This window comes from Bombina bombina, chromosome 1 (assembly GCF_027579735.1).
Source record: "Bombina bombina isolate aBomBom1 chromosome 1, aBomBom1.pri, whole genome shotgun sequence".
Classification (NCBI taxonomy): Eukaryota; Metazoa; Chordata; class Amphibia; order Anura; family Bombinatoridae; genus Bombina; species Bombina bombina.
The window spans coordinates 242,960,655-242,982,357 of record NC_069499.1 but is presented as its reverse complement, the minus strand read 5'-3'; the positions used below and the strand labels follow the sequence as shown (position 1 = coordinate 242,982,357).

The window sequence follows — 21,703 nt, the reverse complement described above, 5'->3', positions numbered from 1 at the left end:
TCTATATACAATCTAAATAGCTATAATATATATTAAAGGGACATTGTATTTTAGATTTTTCTTTGCATAATTGTTTTGTAGATGATCTATTTATATAGCCTATCTGGTAGTGTTTTTATAAAAATCTATAGTTTTGCTAATTTTTTAAGAAAATTGTGCTGATTTTCAGATTCCTAACCAAACCCCACAGTGTCAGATGTATAAACACTTTACAGACTCCTGCTCGCTCCTGTTTATGTTGTCTGTATTTTCATATGGGGGAGGGGGGTAGTGTCTGCTCGTTTACCCAGCCCCTTTCACTGGGTGTCCCAGACTACCTCGTTAACAGAACTAAACTGGGAGCTTCTAAGTAAGTTTTTTAAAGGATTTATGCTGGATTTTCAGATCAGTATCTGTGCATATTCTTCTTTATAGTAGTGTCTATTACATGCAGTTATATGACAATTGGTGTATACTGTCCCTTTAACCAATCAAAACTGAAGATGTTTGTCAAAATTTAGCCTGTCCATTCTTATTTGTTAATCTTATTCACTTAATCAGAAGGGTGTGAGTTTGATCAGGATGCTACAATGGAGTCCCTAGGACAAATCTGTTGTTGTTAGATTTTCTCATAACAGTTGTATTATAGTGCATTACATAGCTAGGTTAAAATTGAAGCAAACATTGCTGCATGTGTGAAACAACTGCTGACAGATTTTAGTTGCTAAGCAGGCATGCTTTGTTTGCAGCTATTCTCAAATGATCACAGACTGGCCGCTGCCCATCCTGATAGTCTGCCTGCTCCTCATGCTTGTGTGTACTCTGGCAGCGCTTCTTGTTGGACAGATGCCTGACTTTTCCGAGCCTTTGATGGTGAGTTATGCCTGAATGTAAATGTATTATGAAAAATAAGGTAAAGAGTGCAAGTTTGTAGCTAAAAAGACAATTCTACTTAACAAAAAAACAATACAAAAAGAACTGTTACAGTTAAAGGGACACTCAGGTTAAATTAAATTTTCATGATTCAGATACAGCATGTAATTTTAAACAACTTTCCAATTTACTTCCATTAAAAAAAATGTGCACAGTCTTTTATATTTACAATTTTTGAGTCACTAGATCCTACTGAGCATGTGCAAGAATTCACAGACTATACGTATATGCATTTGTGATTGGCTGATTGCTATCACATGGTACAAGGGGAGTGGAAATATACATAACTTTGAAATTTGTTATAAAAAAATCTACTACTCATTTGAAGTTCAGACTAAGTGCTATTGCATTGTCTTGTTATCTTGCATTTGTTGATTATGCAAATCTAATGTGTTGACTTGCCCTTTAACTCTTGCTGTATTGCTGTCCTTGTAGGCTTCGGCCTGTGTAGATTTGTACCGTGTCCTCGGCCAGGCTCCCATTGTCCTGGTAGAGAGAGAGTTAAAGAGAGAGACACATTGTAAGGGAGAGACTGAGAAAGGTGTAGCTATAGTACTTGCAGTTCTGGCAAAAGGCGCGTTCATGCATTTCAAATGTGTGGAAGAGAGAAAATGCAATAAGAAATTTGGTAAATGTTTCAAGTGTTAAATAAAGGGAAAAACAAAAAAGGCGAGGCTGGGCAAGCAGAATTTTTTTTAAAACTTAACGTTTATTGCCAAAAAGGAAAGTTGATAAAATGCAATGGTAGCATGCAGTATGGGTCAGAATGAGCCTGAGCAGCAGCAATCTTACATGTTTCGGCTCCTGCCTTACTCATAGACTGTGCTACTCAAAGCTCACAGGCCCCTTAAATTACAAAATCACTCTGACATCATATGCAGCAATCAATAAGTTAACCCCTACCTCACCATGAAAGAAAGAAAGTGCAGGAATTGAAATCGCATCTATAACAAGACATATATTGTAGACAAATTATTATAGCCTATTGAACATTTTGTAATACTATGTAACAGTATAAATAACTATTCATAATATATAATATTAAGTTCCCCACAGTTTGGATGCAAAGTAAATAATACTGATCCTAGGTTGTTACTACAACTCTAATATATCAAAATAGATATGTATGGGTAAACAAATGAGGCTAAAAATAAACAGTCTATTAAGTTCACACTTACTTAAGCAAATACTGACTATCTTGGGAGAAACAAAACATAGGCTATAGTTATAGCCCTAATGTAATCAAAATCTACTACCTTAAATAGCAATACCCCTAAAGTCAAAATAAGCTATATTGTATGCTTATGTAAAGCCCAAATATATGTTTGTCAAGTATAAGAGCCATTTCAAAATACTAAACAAATATTCAACGGATATCTCAGCGCCAACAATTAATTAAATAATTTTGAATGTTAAGTCCCTGTGGCATACGGGTCTTGAGTTTGAAGATCCAAAATGCTTCGCGTGTGCGAAGCATCATGTGCTTGTCACCCCCTCTTTTTGGGGTTCTTACCCACTCAATAACCTGCCATTTAAGTGAATCGACATTACCATTATGACAAAATTTGTAATGCCTAGCTACTTGTGAGTCTGGTTCCTCTGATTTTACATCATTAATGTGTTCTTTAATCCTTTCTCTCACTTCCCTGGTCGTTAGACCCACATATTGTTTCTCACAAGGTTGGCATGTCACCAAATACACAACATAGGTGCTTCGACAGTTTGTACATGCATCCATCATGAAAACTTTCTGTGTATTAACAGACTGAAAAGTTTTTCCAGATAATGTAAATGAACATGCCTTACATCTGGTAGCACCACATTTATAATGCCCTTTGCATTCAAGCCAACTCTGACTTCTATCAAAAGATGTTTTAACCTCACTCGGCATTATAAATGTGGTGCTACCAGATGTAAGGCATGTTCATGTATTTGGTGACATGCCAACCTTGTGAGAAACAATATGTGGGTCTAACGACCAGGGAAGTGAGAGAAAGGATTAAAGAACACATTAATGATGTAAAATCAGAGGAACCAGACTCACAAGTAGCTAGGCATTACAAATTTTGTCATAATGGTAATGTCGATTCACTTAAATGGCAGGTTATTGAGTGGGTAAGAACCCCAAAAAGAGGGGGTGACAAGGACATGATGCTTCGCACACGCGAAGCATTTTGGATCTTCAAACTCAAGACCCGTATGCCACAGGGACTTAACATTCAAAATGATTTAATTAATTGTTGGCGCTGAGATATCCGTTGAATATTTGTTTAGTATTTGAAATGGCTCTTATACTTGACAAACATATATTTGGGCTTTACATAAGCATACAATATAGCTTATTTTGACTTTAGGGGTATTGCTATTTAAGGTAGTAGATTTTGATTACATTAGGGCTATAACTATAGCCTATGTTTTGTTTCTCCCAAGATAGTCAGTATTTGCTTAAGTAAGTGTGAACTTAATAGACTGTTTATTTTTAGCCTCATTTGTTTACCCATACATATCTATTTTGATATATTAGAGTTGTAGTAACAACCTAGGATCAGTATTATTTACTTTGCATCCAAACTGTGGGGAACTTAATATTATATATTATGAATAGTTATTTATACTGTTACATAGTATTACAAAATGTTCAATAGGCTATAATAATTTGTCTACAATATATGTCTTGTTATAGATGCGATTTCAATTCCTGCACTTTCTTTCTTTCATGGTGAGGTAGGGGTTAACTTATTGATTGCTGCATATGATGTCAGAGTGATTTTGTAATTTAAGGGGCCTGTGAGCTTTGAGTAGCACAGTCTATGAGTAAGGCAGGAGCCGAAACATGTAAGATTGCTGCTGCTCAGGCTCATTCTGACCCATACTGCATGCTACAATTGCATTTTATCAACTTTCCTTTTTGGCAATAAACGTTAAGTTTTAAAAAAAATTCTGCTTGCCCAGCCTCGCCTTTTTTGTTTTTCTATTGATGTCAAATTGCAGACTAGCGGGTCTGTTGGCGGTTTGCGGGCTACGCTATAGCGATGCACTACTTTGACACAGCCACAGTGCCTTACTGTGACGTATCCGAATGAGGATCCATGTGGGAGGAGACAGACTGTAACCAGAAATCTGCTTGAAACTCCATACGCCGGAGAGCACCGGGACTGGAGTGCGGGCTAAACGAGCTGAAGAGCCATTTTCGAAGATTAAGGTACTGTCCACATGTGTAACTTGTGAACTAAGAACAACAACTAGTTAAGATCTGCTGTTTGAGCGCTGCTAGGGTTTTTTTTCTCTGTTTGGTTAAATAAAGGGAGACTTGTAGTTAAAGTGATTTAAACTTTAACAAATTAAAAAAACAGGGGCACTTTAATTCATGAAAAAAACAGGGGCACTTTAATTCTTGAAAGTTGACAATGATGCTTATTTTTATGGTAAACATGAAGATCGTCCGCCAGCAGCACCTGCTTTCTTTAGTAGATCAAAGACGAATCTGACTTCCTCCAATCGTTGTGTGCCCCCTTTGGCGTCCAGCTTGTGGGGCAACGCAATGATTGAAGGAAGTTGGATTTGTCATCGATATGCTAAAGAAAGCAGGAGTTGTGGGTGGAGGATCGTCATGTTTACCATAACGCAAAGGCAATTATTTTTAAAAATATTCATCATTGTAAACTTTAATGAATTAAAGTGCCCCTGTTTTAAAGAGTATTATTTGATACTGGGCTTTAATTTGTTAAAGTTTACAATCACTTTAAGGGTGGAGAAATAGAAAAAAAACATAAAGATAGTCTGTTATTGAGAGGAGTATTCTGGGTGCAGAGTGAAATGCTATATTGTACATAGATTATGGGGCCGATTTATTAAAGTGTGGACGGACATGATATGTGCCGACAGCTTATGCAATACTGCCCCCTTAGTGGCCGCAGGGGGTGTCAATCAGCCCGATCTTATAGGTTCGGGCGGATTGATGTCCACAGCCTCAGAGCAGACGGACAAGTCATGGAGCAGCGGTCTTTAGACCTAAAGGCTCGCGCGGAAACAGGCGCATCAAGCTCCATTCAGAGCTTGATAATTAGGCCCCTATGTGTAGATCACATGAATGGCAATTCAAAGATTTCATATTTTGTTATTTGTATTCAAATTTTATTTTCCACATTGTACATAAATAATAAATGTAGTATATAAGAACATGCCAATGTCATATAAATATAAATTTGGGACTACTAAAAGAGAAAAGATTCTTTGAAAAATAATGTATGTCTGTTGCCATTTTACAGAGGAGCAAGTGTAAAAGCAACAGAGTTTTGTATTATTTCAGGCCTTCTTTAGTGGATGGACATAGATTGATTCATTTTCTCTGCATGCGCATTAGTATAACTGTTGAGAAGAAACACCATAGTTTTTCTAACCTTCATGGTATGATTGTTACTGCACATAGCATCCTTTTCCAGAAGACAATGGCCTCTATTTATCAAGGTCTGGCGGACCTGATCCGACAGTACGGATCAGGTCCGCCAGACCTCGCTGAATACGGCGAGCAATACGCTCGCCGTATTCAGCATTGCCCAGCAGCTCACAAGAGCTGCTGGTGCAACGCCGCCCCCTGCAGACTCGCGGCCAGCAGGGGGGCGTCAATCAACCCGATCGTACTCGATCGGGTTGATTTCCGGCGATGTCTGTCCGCCTGCTCAGAGCAGGCGGACAGGTTATGGAGCAGCGGTCTTTGTGAAGACTCGCCAGAAACACGGGGCATCAAACTCCATTCAGAGCTTGATAGATATGCCCCAAGATCAGAATTGACACTAATGATTTCACAAAGCATCTGTGATATGGCTGACTATGGCTGTCTTTCTTTGACTCTCATACTATAAGCACCTCAGAGGACCTTGTGATTTCTATTACATAACTTAGTTGGCTTTAAAGTTGTTGTCTACATTTAAAGTGATAGTAAATCCTAGCGTTTGTGAAACGCTAGGATTTACCAGTGCAACAAATAAAGGGGACTTTCAGTCATGAAATATAAAATACTTCATGCTGAAAGTTCCATGCCAGCTGGGGCGCACAGCTATTGGCTAAAAGGGTGTGAACGTCACGTCATTGAAAAAATAGCATTTTGCTGCGGCCGCTGCAGACAAATAAAGGAGCTTACAGCCTAAAGTATTTTATACTTCATGACTGAAAGTCCCCTTTATTTGTTGCACTGGTAAATCCTATCATTTCACAGACGCTAGTATTTACTATCGGCGAGATTACGAGTTTGGCGTTAGCCTTAAAAAGCAGCGTTGATAGGTCCCAATGCTGCTTTTTATCTAACGCTGGTATTACGAGTCTGACAGGTACAGGTGTACTGCTCACTTTTCTTCCGCGACTCGAGGCTACCGCAAATCCCCTTACGTCAATTGCGTATCCTATCTTTTTAATGGGATTTGCCTAACGCCGGTATTACGAGTCTTGGAAGAAGTGAGCGGTAGACCCTCTCCTGTCAAGACTTCTACCGCATTAAAAAGTCAGTAGTTAAGAGTTTCTCTTGTTAAGTGTATCCAGTCCACGGATCATCCATTACTTGTGGGATATTCTCCTTCCCAACAGGAAGCTGCAAGAGGATCACCCACAGCAGAGCTGCTATATAGCTCCTCCCCTCACTGCCATATCCAGTCATTCTCTTGCAACTCTCAACAAAGATGGACGTAGTAAGAGGAGAGTGGTGTGTTATAGTTAGTTTTTTAACTCCAATCAAAAGTTTGTTATTTTTAAATGGTACCGGAGTGTACTGTTTCATCTCAGGCAGCATTAGAAGAAGAATCTGCCTGTGATTTCTATGATCTTAGCAGAAGTAACTAAGATCCACTGCCGTTCTCACATATTCGGAGGAGTGAGGTAACTTCAGAGGGGGAATGGCGTGCAGGTTTTCCTGCAATAAGGTATGTGCAGTTAACATATTTCTAGGGATGGAATTTGCTAGAAAAATGCTGCTGATACCGGATTAATGTAAATTAAGCCTAAATGCAGTGATTTAATAGCGACTGGTATAAGGCTTATTAACAGAGATACATACTCTTATAAAAATGTAATATAAAACGTTTGCTGGCATGTTAATCGTTTTTATATATGTTTGGTGACAAAACTTATTGGGGCCTAGTTTTTTTCCACATGGCTGGCTTGATTTTTGCCTAGAAACAGTTTCCTGAGGCTTTCCACTGTTGTAATATGAGTGGGAGGGGCCTATTTTAGCGCTTTTCTGCGCAGCTAGAATTACAGACTGAGACACTCAGCTTCCTTCTGCATGATACAGGACATCTCTGAAGGGCTCAAAAGGCTTCAAAAGTCGTGTTTCAGGAGGGTAACAACCACAGTAGACTGTGGCAGTTGTTGTGACTGTTTTAAAAACGTTTTTGTCATTTATTATTCAGTTTTTGGTATTAAGGGGTTAATCATCCATTTGCAAGTGGGTGCAATGCTCTGCTGACTTGTTACATACACTGTAAAAATTTCGTTAGTGTAACTGCCTTTTTTCACTGTTATTTCAAATTTTGTCAAAATTTGTTTCTCTTAAAGGCACAGTAACATTTTTTATATTGCTTGTTAACTTGCTTTAAAGTGTTTTCCAAGCTTGCTAGTCTCATTGCTAGTCTGTACAAACATGTCTGAAACAGAGGATACTTGTTCATTATGTTTAAAAGCCATGGTGGAGCCCCATAGGAGAATGTGTACTAAATGTATTGATTTCACCTTAAACAGTAAAGATCAGTCTTTATCTATAAAAGAATTGTCACCAGAGGGGTCTGTCGAGGGGGAAGTTATGCCGACTAACTCCCCCCACGTGTCGGACCCTTCGCCTCCCGCTCAAGGGACGCACGCTAATATGGCGTCAAGTACATCAGGGACGCCCATAGCGATTACTTTGCAGGACATGGCTGCAATCATGAATAATACCCTGTCAGAGGTATTATACAGATTGCCTGATTTGAGAGGCAAGCGCAATAGCTCTGGGGTTAGACGAGATACAGAGCGCGTAGATGTTGTAAGAGCCATGTCTGATACTGCGTCACAATATGCAGAACCTGAGGACGGAGAGCTTCAGTCTGTGGGTGACGTCTCTGAATCGGGGAGACCTGATTCAGAGATTTCTAATTTTAAATTTAAGCTTGAGAACCTCCGTGTATTGCTTGGGGAGGTATTATCTCTGAATGACTGTGACACAATTGCAGTGCCAGAGAAATTGTGTAGGCGGGATAAAGTAAATAAATACTACAGGGAGTGCAGAATTATTAGGCAAGTTGTATTTTTGAGGATTAATTTTATTATTGAACAACAACCATGTTCTCAATGAACCCAAAAAACTCATTAATATCAAAGCTGAATAGTTTTGGAAGTAGTTTTTAGTTTGTTTTTAGTTTTAGCTATTTTAGGGGGATATCTGTGTGTGCAGGTGACTATTACTGTGCATAATTATTAGGCAACTTAACAAAAAACAAATATATACCCATTTCAATTATTTATTTTTACCAGTGAAACCAATATAACATCTCAACATTCACAAATATACATTTCTGACATTCAAAAACAAAACAAAAACAAATCAGTGACCAATATAGCCACCTTTCTTTGCAAGGATACTCAAAAGCCTGCCATCCATGGATTCTGTCAGTGTTTTGATCTTTTCACCATCAACATTGCGTGCAGCAGCAACCACAGCCTCCCAGACACTGTTCAGAGAGGTGTACTGTTTTCCCTCCTTGTAAATCTCACATTTGATGATGGACCACAGGTTCTCAATGGGGTTCAGATCAGGTGAACAAGGAGGCCATGTCATTAGATTTTCTTCTTTTATACCCTTTCTTGCCAGCCACGCTGTGGAGTACTTGGACGCGTGTGATGGAGCATTGTCCTGCATGAAAATCATGTTTTTCTTGAAGGATGTAGACTTCTTCCTGTACCACTGCTTGAAGAAGGTGTCTTCCAGAAACTGGCAGTAGGATTGGGAGTTGAGCTTGACTCCATCCTCAACCCGAAAAGGCCCCACAAGCCCATCTTTGATGATACCAGCCCAAACCAGTACTCCACCTCCACCTTGCTGGCGTCTGAGTCGGACTGCAGCTCTCTGCCCTTTACCAATCCAGCCACGGGCCCATCCATCTGGCCCATCAAGACTCACTCTCATTTCATCAGTCCATAAAACCTTAGAAAAATCAGTCTTGAGATATTTCTTGGCCCAGTCTTGACGTTTCAGCTTGTGTGTCTTGTTCAGTGGTGGTCGTCTTTCAGCCTTTCTTACCTTGGCCATGTCTCTGAGTATTGCACACCTTGTGCTTTTGGGCACTCCAGTGATGTTGCAGCTCTGAAATATGGCCAAACTGGTGGCAAGTGGCATCTTGGCAGCTGCACGCTTGACTTTTCTCAGTTCATGGGCAGTTATTTTGCGCCTTGGTTTTTCCACACGCTTCTTGCGACCCTGTTGACTATTTTGAATGAAACGCTTGATTGTTCGATGATCACGCTTCAGAAGCTTTGCAATTTTAAGAGTGCTGCATCCCTCTGCAAGATATCTCACTATTTTTTACTTTTCTGAGCCTGTCAAGTCCTTCTTTTGACCCATTTTGCCAAAGGAAAGGAAGTTGCCTAATAATTATGCACACCTGATATAGGGTGTTGATGTCATTAGACCACACCCCTTCTCATTACAGAGATGCACATCACCTAATATGCTTAATTGGTAGTAGGCTTTCGAGCCTATACAGCTTGGAGTAAGACAACATGCATAAAGAGGATGATGTGGTCAAAATACTCATTTGCCTAATAATTCTGCACTCCCTGTATGCAGTGCCGGTGAGTACTGATGTTTTTCCAATACCTAAAAGGCTTACAGAAATTATTAGTAAGGAGTGGGATAGGCCCGGTGTGCCCTTTTCCCCACCTCCTATATTTAGAAAAATGTTTCCAATAGATGCCACTACACGGGACTTATGGCAGACAGTCCCTAAGGTGGAGGGAGCAGTTTCTACTTTAGCAAAGCGTACCACTATCCCGGTTGAGGACAGTTGTGCTTTTTCAGATCCAATGGATAAAATATTAGAGGGTTACCTTAAGAAAATGTTTATTCAACAAGGTTTTATTTTACAGCCCCTTGCATGCATTGCGCCTGTCACTGCTGCGGCGGCATTCTGGTTTGAGGCCCTGGAAGAGGCCATCCATACAGCTCCATTGACTGAAATTGTCTTAGAACTCTTAAGCTAGCTAACTCATTTGTTTCTGATTCCATTGTTCATTTTACTAAACTAACGGCTAAGAATTCCGGATTCGCCATCCAGGCGCGTAGGGCGCTATGGCTCAAATCCTGGTCAGCTTATGTGACTTCAAAGTCTAAATTACTCAACATTCCTTTCTAGGGGCAGACCTTATTCGGGCCTGGTTTGAAAGAAATTATTGCTGACATTACTGGAGGTAAGGGTCATACCCTTCCTCAGGACAGGGCCAAATCAAAGGCCAAACAGTCTAATTTTCGTGCCTTTTCGAAATTTCAAGGCAGGTGCAGCATCAACTTCCTCTGCTTCAAAACAAGAGGGAACTTTTGCTCAATCCAAGCAGGCCTGGAAACCTAACCAGTCCTGGAACAAGGGCAAGCAGGCCAGAAAGCATGCTGCTGCCTCTAAGACAGCATGAAGGAGCGGCCCCCTATTCGACAACAGATCTAGTAGGGGGCAGACTCTCTCTCTTCGCCCAGGCGTGGGCAAGAGATGTTCAGGATCCCTGGGCGTTGGAGATCATATCTCAGGGATATCTTCTGGACTTCAAAGCTTCTCCTCCACAAGGGAGATTTCACCTTTCAAGATTATCTGCGAATCAGATAAAGAAAGAGGCATTCCTAAGCTGCGTACAAGATCTCCTTGTAATGGGAGTGATCCATCCATTTCCGCGGACGGAACAAGGACAGGGGTTTTATTCAAATCTGTTTGTGGTTCCCAAAAAAGAGGGAACCTTCAGACCAATTTTGGATTTAAAGATCCTAAACAAATTCCTCAGAGTTCCGTCGTTCAAGATGGAAACTATTCGAACCATTTTACCCATGATCCAAGAGGGTCAGTAAATGACCACAGTGGACTTAAAGGATGCCTACCTTCACATTCCGATTCACAAGAATCATCATCAGTTCCTGAGGTTTGCCTTTCTAGACAGGCATTACCAATTTGTAGCTCTTCCATTCGGGTTGGCTACAGCCCCAAGAATTTTTACAAAGGTTCTGGGCTCACTTCTGGCGGTCCTAAGACGGCATAGCTGTGGCTCCTTACCTGGACGACATCCTGATACAGGCCTCAAGCTTTCAAATTGCCAAATCTCATACAGAGATAGTTCTGGCATTCCTGAGGTCGCAAGGGGGGGAAAGTGAACGAAGAAAAGAATTCTCTATCTCCTCTCACAAGGGTTTCCTTCCTAGGGACTCTAATAGATTCTGTAGAAATGAAAATTTACCTGACGGAGTCCAGGTTATCAAAACTGCTAAATGCTTGCCGTGTTCTTCACTCCATTCCGCGCCCCACGGTGGCTCAGTGCATGGAAGTAATCGGCTTAATGGTAGCTGCGATGGACATAGTGCATAGTTAAAGGGACAGATTTCTGCTCTGTCTATTCTTTTACACAAGCGTCTGGCAGAAGTTCCAGACGTTCAGGCATTTTGTCAGGCTTTAGTTAGAATTAAGCCTGTGTTTAAACCTGTTGCTCCTCCATGGAGCTTAAACTTGGTTCTTAAAGTTCTTCAAGGGGTTCCGTTTGAACCCCTTCATTCTATTGATATCAAACTTCTTTCATGGAAAGTTCTTTTTCTGATGGCTATTTCCTTGGCTCGAAGAGTCTCGGAGTTATCTGCCTTACATTGTGATTCTCCTTATCTGATCTTTCATTCAGATAAAGTAGTTCTGCGTACAAAACCTGGGTTTTTACCTAAGGTGGTTTCTAACAAGAATATCAATCAAGAGATTGTTGTTCCATCATTATGTCCTAATCCTTCTTCAAAGAAGGAACGTCTTTTGCATAATCTAGATGTAGTCCGTGCCTTGAAGTTTTACTTACAGGCTACTAAAGATTTTCGCCAAACATCTAACCTGTTTGTTGTTTACTCTGGACAGAGGAGAGGTCAAAAGGCCTCGGCAACCTCTCTTTCTTTTTGGCTTCGGAGTATAATCCTTTTAGCCTATGAGACTGCTGGACAGCAGCCTCCTGAAAGGATTACAGCTCATTCTACTAGAGCTGTGGCTTCCACCTGGGCCTTTAAAAATGAGGCCTCTGTTGAACAGATTTGCAAGGCTGCAACTTGGTCTTCGCTTCATACTTTTTCCAAATTTTACAAATTTGATACTTTTGCTTCTTCGGAGGCTGTTTTTGCGAGAAAGATTCTACAGGCAGTGGTTCCTTCCGTTTAAGTTTCTGCCTTGTCCCTCCCATCATCCGTGTACTTTAGTTTTGGTATTGGTATCCCACAAGTAATGGATGATCCATGGACTGGATACACTTAACAAGAGAAAACATAATTTATGCTTACCTGATAAATTTATTTCTCTTGTAGTGTATCCAGTCCACGGCCCGCCCTGTCATTTTAAGGCAGGTCTAAATTTTAATTAAACTACAGTCACCACTGCACCCTATGGTTTCTCCTTTCTCTGCTTGTTTCGGTCGAATGACTGGATATGGCAGTGAGGGGAGGAGCTATATAGCAGCTCTGCTGTGGGTGATCCTCTTGCAACTTCCTGTTGGGAAGGAGAATATCCCACAAGTAATGGATGATCCGTGGACTGGATACACTACAAGAGAAATAAATTTATCAGGTAAGCATAAATTATGTTTTTATGGGCTAACGCTTGAACATAAAACTCTTAACTAAAGTGCTAAAAAGTACACTAACACCCATAAACTACCTATTAACCCCTAAACCGAGGCCCTCCCCCACATCGGAAACACTTAAATAAATATATTAACCTCTAATCTGCCGACCGGACATCGCCACCACTTTAATAAATATATTAACCCCTAAACCGCCGCACTCCCGCCTCGCAAACACTAGTTAAATTTTATTAACCCCTAATCTGCCGTCCCTAACATCGCCGACACCTACTTTCATTTATTAACCCCTAATCTCCCACCCCCAACGTCGCCGCTACTATATTAAAGGTATTAACCCCTAAACCTAAGTCTAAACCTAACCTAAATAAAAAAAGAATTACAAGAATTTTAAACTAATTACACCTAATTTAATCCCCCTAATAAAATAAAAAATCCCCCCAAAATAATAAAATTCCCTACCCTATACTAAATTAAAAATAGCCCTTAAAAGGGCTTTTTGCGGGGCATTGCCCCAAAGTAATCAGCTCTTTCACCTGTAAAAAAAATACAATACCCCCCCAACATTAAAACCAATCACCCACACACCCAACCCTACTCTAAAACCCACCCAATCCCCCCTTAAAAAAATCTAACACTACCCCCCTGAAGATCTCCCTACCTTGAGCCGTCTTCACCCAGCCGGGCACAAGTGGTCCTCCAGAGGGGCAGAAGTCTTCATCCGATCCGGGCAGAAGAGGTCCTCCAAGCGGCAAAAGTCTTCATCCAAGCAGCATCTTCTATCTTCATCCATCTGGAGAGGAGCGGGTCCATCTTCAATCCAGCCAACGCAGAGTCATCCTCTTCAAATGACGTCCTAACGAAGAATGAAGGTTCCTTTAAATGACGTCATCCAAGATGGCGTCCCTTGAATTCCGATTGGCTGATAGGATTCTATGACCCTGCAACATGCTCAGCCCTGGGTGCTCAATAGCACTCTCAGGAAGCTGTGCTTTCCCCTGAGTCCCAGGCAGGGCAATTTTCCCTATTATTTTTTAAAAGACAGTCCGCTAGATTCAGAGTTCTGCAATAGCCGTCAAAAGCAGCGTTAAGGGGTCCTAATGCTGCTTTTGGCCGCCCGCTGGTATTTAGAGTCGTGTAGGAAAGGGTCTAACGCTCACTTTCAAGCCGCGACTTTTCCATACCGCAGATCCCCTTACGCCATTTGCGTATCCTATCTTTTCAATGGGATCTTCCTAACGCCGGTATTTAGAGTCTTGGCTGAAGTGAGCAGTAGACCCTCTACCGACAAGACTCCAGCCGCAGAAAAAAGTCAGTAGTTAAGAGCTTTCTGGGCTAACACCTGTTTATAAAGCTCTTAACTACAGTGCTCTAAAGCACACTAACACCCATAAACTACCTATGTACCCCTAAACCGAGGTCCCCCCACATCACCGCCACTATAATAAATATTTTTAACCCCTAATCTGCCGACCGCACACCGCCGCCACCTACATTATCCCTATGAACCCTTAATCTGCTGCCCCTAACATCGCCGACACCTACATAATATTTATTAACCCATAATCTGCCCCCCCCCCCCACGTCGCCGCTAAATACCTACACTGCCGACCGGAGCTCGCCGCTACTCTAATAAATGTATTAAACCCTAAACTGCCGCAGTCCCACCTCGCAAACCCTATAATAAATAGTATTAACCCCTAATCTGCCCTCCCTAACATCGCCACCACCTAACTTCAAGTATTAACCCCTAATCTGCCGACCGGACCTGGCCGCTACTATAATAAATGTATTAACCCCTAAAGCTAAGTCTAACCCTAACACCCCCCTAAGTTAAATATAATTTTAATCTAACAAAATAAATTAAATATTATTAACTAAAGTATTCCTATTTAAAACTAAATGCTTACCTGTAAAATAAACCCTAATGTAGCTACAATATAACGAATAATTATATTGTAGCTATTTTAGGGTTTATATTTATTTTACAGACAACTTTGTATTTATTTTAACTAGGTACAATAGCTATTAAATAGTTATTAACTATTTAATAGCTACGTAGTTAAAATAATTACTAAATTACCTGTAAAATATCCTAACCTAAGTTACAATTAAACCTAACACTACACTATCAATAAATAAATTAAATAAATTAACTACAAGTACCTACAATTAAATACAATTAAATAAACTAAACTAAATTGCAAAAAAAAAACACCACTAAATTACAAAAAATAAAAAAAGATTACAAGAATATTAGGCTAATTACACCTACTCTAAGCCCCCTAATAAAATAAAAAAGCCCCCCAAAATAATAAAGGTCCCTACCCTATTCTAAATTAAAAAGTAACCAGCTCTTTTACCAGCCCTTAAAAGGGCTTTTTGCGGGGCATGCCCCAAAGTAATCAGCTCTTTTGCCTGTAAAAAAAACCACAATACCACGCCCAACATTACAACCCACCACCCACATACCCCTACTCTAACCCAAACCCCCCTTAAATAAACCTAACACTACCCCCCTGAAGATCTCCCTACCTTGAGTCGTGTTCACCCAGCCGGGCACCGATGGACCAAAAGAGGACATCCAGAGCGGCAGAAGTCTTCATCCTATCCGGGCAGAAGAGGACATCCGGACCGGCAGACATCTTCATCCAAGCGACATCTTCTATCTTCATCCATCCGACGAGGAGCGGCTCCATCTTCAAGACCTCCGGCGCGGAACATCCTCCTTCCCTGACGACTACCCGACGAATGAAGGTTCCTTTAAGTGACGTCATCCAAGATGGCGTCCCTCAAATTCCGATTGGCTGATAGGATTCTATCAGCCAATCGGAATTAAGGTAGGAAAAATCTGATTGGCTGATTGAATCAGCCAATCAGATTCAAGTTCAATCGGATTGGCTGATCCAATCAGCCAATCAGATTGATCTTGCATTCTATTGGCTGATCGGAACAGCCAATACAATGCAAGCTCAATCTGATTGGCTGATTGGAATTTGAGGGACGCCATCTTGGATGACGTCACTTAAAGGAACCTTCATTCGTCGGGTAGTCGTCAGGGAAGGAGGATGTTCCGCGCCGGAGGTCTTGAAGATGGAGCCGCTCCTCGTCGGATGTTAAAATAAATACAAAGTTGCCTGTAAAATAAATATAAATCCTAAAATAGCTACAATATAATTATTTGTTATATTGTAGCTATATTAGGGTTTATTTTACAGGTAAGTATTTAGTTTTAAATAGGAATACTTTAGTTAATAATAGTTAATTTATTTTGTTAGATTAAAATTATATTTAACTTAGGGGGGTGTTAGGGTTAGGGTTAGACTTAGCTTTAGGGGTTACTACATTTATTATAGTAGCGGTGAGGTCCGGTCGGCAGATTAGGGGTTAATAAGTGTAGGTAAGGTAGCGGCGACGTTGGGGGGGCAGATTAGGGGTTAATAAATATAATATAGGTGTAGGCGATGTTAGGGGCAGCAGATTAGGGGTTCATAGGGATAATGTAGGTTGCGGCGGTGTCCGGAGCGGAAGATTAGGGGTTAATTGTGCAATGCAGGTGTCAGCGATAGTGAGGGTGGCAGTGTAAGGTTAGGGGTGTTTAGACTCGGGGTTCATGTTAGGGTGTTGGGTGCAGACTTAGAGAGTGTTTCCCCATAGGAAACAATGGGGCTGCGTTAGGAGCTGAACGCTGCTTTTTTGCAGGTGTTAGGTTTTTTTTCAGCCCAAACTGCCCCATTGTTTCCTATGGGGGAATCGCGCACGAGCACGTTTTTCCAGCTAGCCGCTACCGTAAGCAGCGCTGGTATTGAGAGTTGAAGTGGCGGAAAATATGCCTTTACGCTCCCTTTTTGAGCCTAACGCAGCCCTTCAGAGAACTCTAAATACCAGCGTTGTTTAGAAGCAGCGCTAGAAAAAAAAGACGCGTAGCTAACGCACCCCTTTGGCCACAAAACTCTAAATCTAGGTGAGTGTTATTATGAGTGTAACTGTACTTTTAAATGTATTTTTGATGTGCTTTGTGCAATTTTTTAGTTGAGTGTAGCAGCTAACAAGAGCTCTGAAGTTGCAATATCTTGACATGCGGTAATTTCGATAGTGCTCGAGCGAATGCGTTTACTTTCAACATGCAATATGCGTGCTACTTTACAATGCTCGCAAGAGCTGAGCTAAACCCCTTTTCGCTCCTGCACGCAATAGTTAGCTTGGCACTCGTAATCTAGCCCTTAATGTATTCCCAATTATCCATTTTACCTGTTGGAGTGTATTAAATTGTTTACAAATGGCTTCATAGCCTTACGTTTGTCATGTGAAATAGCTGCTTCTACCTGCTGTATCCCCACCTATACTGAAAATGTCAGTACTTAAAGGGATATGAAACCCATTTTTTCCTTTCATGATTCAGATAGAACATACAATTTTAGTCAACTTTTCAATTTACTTCTATTATCAAATTTCCTTTCTTTCATGTAATTGGCAAGAGTCCATGAGCTAGTGACGTATGGGATATACAATCCTACCAGGAGGGGCAAAGCTTCCCAAACCTCAAAATGCCTATAAATACACCCCTCACCACACCCACAATTCAGTTTTACAAACTTTGCCTCCTATGGAGGTGGTGAAGTAAGTTTGTGCTTGATTTTCTTCTGTGATATGCGCTTCTCAGCATTTTGAAGCCTGTTTCCTCTCAGAGTACAGTGTTTGTCAGAGGGACGTGAAGCGAGTATCATCTACTGATTCTACGGTTTTCCTCACATGAAATGTTTTCAAAGGTTCTCTGTTATCGGTCGTAGAGATTCATCTCCTACCTCCCTTTTCAGATCGACGATATACTCTCATATTCCATTACCTCTAGTGATACTGTTTCAGTACTGGTTTGGCTATCTACTATATGTGGATGGGTGTCTTTCGGTAAGTATGTTTTCATTACTCAAGACACTCTCAGCTATGGTTTGGCACTTTATGTATTAAATATATTTAATGTACTTATATTTGCCATGAGTCAGGTTTATGTATATTTCCATTTGCAGACAATGGGGCCCATTTATCAAGCTCCGAACGGAGCTTGTGGGCCCGTGTTTCTGGCGAGTCTTCAGACTCGCCAGAAACACCAGTTATGAAGCAGCGGTCTAAAGACCGCTGCTCCATAACCCTGCCCGTCTGCTCTGATGAGGCGGACAGGAATCGCCGGAAGTCAACCTGATCGAGTCAGATCGGGTTGATTGACACCCTCTACTGGCGGCCCATTGGCCGCGAGTCTGCAGGGGGCGGCGTTGCACCAGCAGCTCTTGTGAGCTGCTGGTGTAATGCTGAATACGGAGAGGACATATTTAGGAAGTTATGTTTTTTCTTACCTGGGGTATAGTCTTTTCTGCTTTTTCATTAATTTTCGCGGGCAACATTAGGCTCCCGAGGGGTCGCAAAATGCTGATATTTATTGGGTCATTCCTGGCGCGAGAATTTTTTTGGTACTTTCAGTGACCCAAATTTGTCATTTCCGGTGTCTTAGTTGACGCCAAGTTTCCTTGCACAACGTTGCGTCTGCCATGACGCGAGTTATGTCATTTCCGGATGTTGTTAGCGACAAAAAATTTCATTTTGCATTGTGCGTTATACTTGGCACCAAATAATTTTATTATTTAAACCCCACTTCCTATATGCCTCTTGCCTTTTTTTATGCTCAGAGGGCTATATAAGGAAATTGATAATTTTGCTTTATATGTTGTTTTTTTCTCTTACATTTGCAAGATGTCTCAATCTTATCCTGTCTCAGAAACCACTGTTGGAACCCTGCTGCCTGATAACAGTTCTACCAAAGCTAAGTGTATCTGTTGTAAATTAGCGGAGATTATATCTCAAGCTGTAGTATGTAACAGTTGTCATGATAAGCTTTTACATGCAGAGAATGTATCCATCAGTACTAGTACAATGTCTGTTGTTCCTTCAACATCTAACGTACATGATATGCCTGTGAGTATAAAAGATTTTATTGCTGATGCGATTCAAAAGGCTTTGTCTGCTAATCCGCCTTCTAATAAACGTAAAAGGTCTTTTAAAACTTCTTATAAAGTTGATGAAATTTCAAATGACCGACAACATACTGAATTATCCTCCTCTGATGAGGATCTATCTGATTCAGAAGATCCTACCTCAGCTATTGACACTGACAAATCTACTTATCTCTTTAAGATGGAGTATATATTCGTTCCTTGTTAAAAGAGGTGTTGATTACTTTGGAAATTGTGGAAACTAGTCCTCTTGTTACTAAAACTAGTAAACGTTTAAATTCTGTTTATAAACCTCCTGTGGTTACTCCAGAGGTTTTTCCAATTCCTGATGCTATTTCTGAAATTATTTCAAAGGAATTAAATAGGCCTGGTACTTCTTTTATTCCTTCTTCTAGGTTTAAAAAGTTGTATCCTTTGCCAGCAGTTAGATTGGAGTTTTGGGAACAAATCCTCAAAGTTGATGGGGCTATTTCTACTCTTGCCAAACGTACTACTATTTCTATGGAAGATAGTACTTCTTTTAAGGACCCTTTAGATAGGAAACTTGAATCTTATCTAAGGAAATCTTATTTATTTTCTGGCTACATTCTTAGGCCTGCTTTATCCATGGCTGATGTTGCAGCTGCATCAACTTTTTGGTTGGAAAGCTTAGCGCAACAGGAAACAGATCCTGATTTGTCTAGAATTGTTCGCTTGCTTCAACATGCTAATCATTTTATCTGTGATGCTATTTTTGATATAATCAAAATTGATGTTAAATCTATGTCTTTAGCTATTTCAGCTAGAAGAGCTTTGTGACTCAAATATTGGAATGCTGACATGGTATCTAAGTCTAGATTACTATCTCTTTCCAAGGTAACAATTTATTTGTTTCTCAGTTGGACTCAATTATTTCAACTGTCACTGGGGGGAAGGGAGTTTTTTTTACCTCAGGATAAAAGATCTAAGGGTAAATCTAAAGCTTCTAATCGTTTTCGTTCTTTTCGACAGAAAGCCAAACCTTTCCCCAAAGAATCTGGTTCCAATTGGAAACCTTTTTCAAGTTGGAATAAATCCAAGCCTTTTAAGAAACCAAAGCCAGCCCCCAAGTCTGCAAGAAGGTGCAGCCCTCATTCCGGCTCAGCTGGTGGGGGGCAGATTAAAATTTTTCCAGAACATTTGGGCAGATTCTGTGAGAAGATTTTTTTCTCTTACACGTTCCAGCAAATCCAGTGAAGGCTCAGGCTTTTCTGAAGTGTGTTTCAGATCTAGAGCTTTCAGGGGTAATCTTACCAGTTCCGTTTCAGGAACAGGGTCTGGGGTTTTATTCAAATCTATTCATTGTCCCAAAGAAAGAAAATTAATTCAGGCCAGTTCTGGATCTAAAAATTTTGAATCGTTTTGTAAGAGTACGAACTTTCAAAATGGTGACTATAAGGACTATTCTGCCTTTTGTTCAGCAAGGTCATTATATGTCCACAATAGACTTACAGGATGCATATCTTCATATTCCGATTCATCCAGACCACTATCGGTTTCTGAGATTCTCTTTTCTAGACAAGCATTACCAATTTGTCGCTTTTCCTTTTGGCCTAGCGACAGCTCCAAGAATTTTTTCAAAGGTTCTCAGGTGCCCTACTCTCTGTAATCAGAGAACAGGGTATTGCGGTGTTTCCTTATTTGGACGATATCTTGGTACTAGCTCAGTCTTTACATTCTGCCGAATCTCACATGAATCAACTAGTGTTCTTTCTTCAAAGACATGGTTGGAGGATCAATTTACCAAAAAGTTCCTTGATTCCTCAGACAAGGGTCACCTTTTTAGGTTTCCAGATAGATTCAGTGTCCATGACTCTGTCTCTAACAAACAAGAGAAGAATAAAATTGTTTTCAGCTTGTCGAAACCTTCAGTCTCAATCATTCCCTTCAGTGGCTATGTGCATGGAAGTTCTAGGTCTCATGACTGCAGCATCGGATGTGATCCCCTTTGCTCATTTTTATATGAGACCTCTTGAGCTTTGTATGCTGAATCAATGGTGCAGGGATTATACAAGGATATCACAATTAATATCCTTAAATCCCAATGTTCGACTCTCTCTGACTTGGTGGTTAAATCACCATTGTATAGTTCAAGGGGCCTCTTTTGTTTGTCCAACCTGGACTGTAATCACAACAGATGCAAGTCTTTCAGGTTGGGGTGCTGTCTGGGGATCTCTGACAGCACAAAGGGTTTGGAAATCTCAAGAGGCGAGGTTACCAATCAATATTTTAGAACAACGTGCTATTTTCAGGGCTTTTTAGGTTTGGCCTCTGTTGAAGAGAGAACCATTCATTTGATTTCAGACAGACAATATCACAACTGTGGCATATGTCAGTCATCAGGGTGGGACTCACAGTCCCCTAGCTATGAAAGAAGTTTCTCGGATACTTTCTTGGGCGGAATCCAGCTCTTGTCTAATTTCTGCAGTACATATCCCAGGTGTAGACAATTGGGAAGCGGATTTTCTCAGCCGTCAGACTTTACATCCGGGGGAGTGGTCTCTCCATCCAGATTTTGCTTTTAGATTGTTCAGATGTGGGGTCTTCCAGAAATAGATCTGATGGGTTCCCATCTAAACAAGAAACTTCCCAGGTACTTATCCAGGTCCAGGGATCATCAGGCGGAGTCGGTGGATGCGTTAGCAGTTCCTTGGTTTTACCAACCTGCTTATATCTTCCCGTCTCTAGTTCTTCTTCCAAGAGTGATCTCCAAGATCATCATGGAACAATCGTTTGTGTTTCTGGTAGCACCAGCATGGCCTCACAGGTTCTGGTATGCGGATCGTGTCCGGATGTCCAGTTGCCAACCTTGGCCACTTTTTTTAAGACCAGACCGTCTGTCTCAAGGACCGTTTTTCCATCAGGATCGCAAATCGTTAAATTTGAAGGTATGGAAATTGAATGCTTAGTGCTTAGTCATAGAGGTTTCTCTGACTCAGTGATTGATA

General features: G+C 40.8%; 1 protein-coding gene across 1 annotated transcript in view; it reads left to right on the top strand.

Moving 5' to 3' along the window:
* Window positions 1-21,703, top strand: part of DISP2 (dispatched RND transporter family member 2) — a 129,673-nt gene that overhangs the window by 22,622 nt on the left and 85,348 nt on the right. The window contains exon 4 of the mRNA XM_053711811.1: window positions 729-852. Within this exon, the coding sequence (XP_053567786.1) occupies window positions 729-852 (124 nt within the window). The remainder of the gene's footprint in view (window positions 1-728; window positions 853-21,703) is intronic.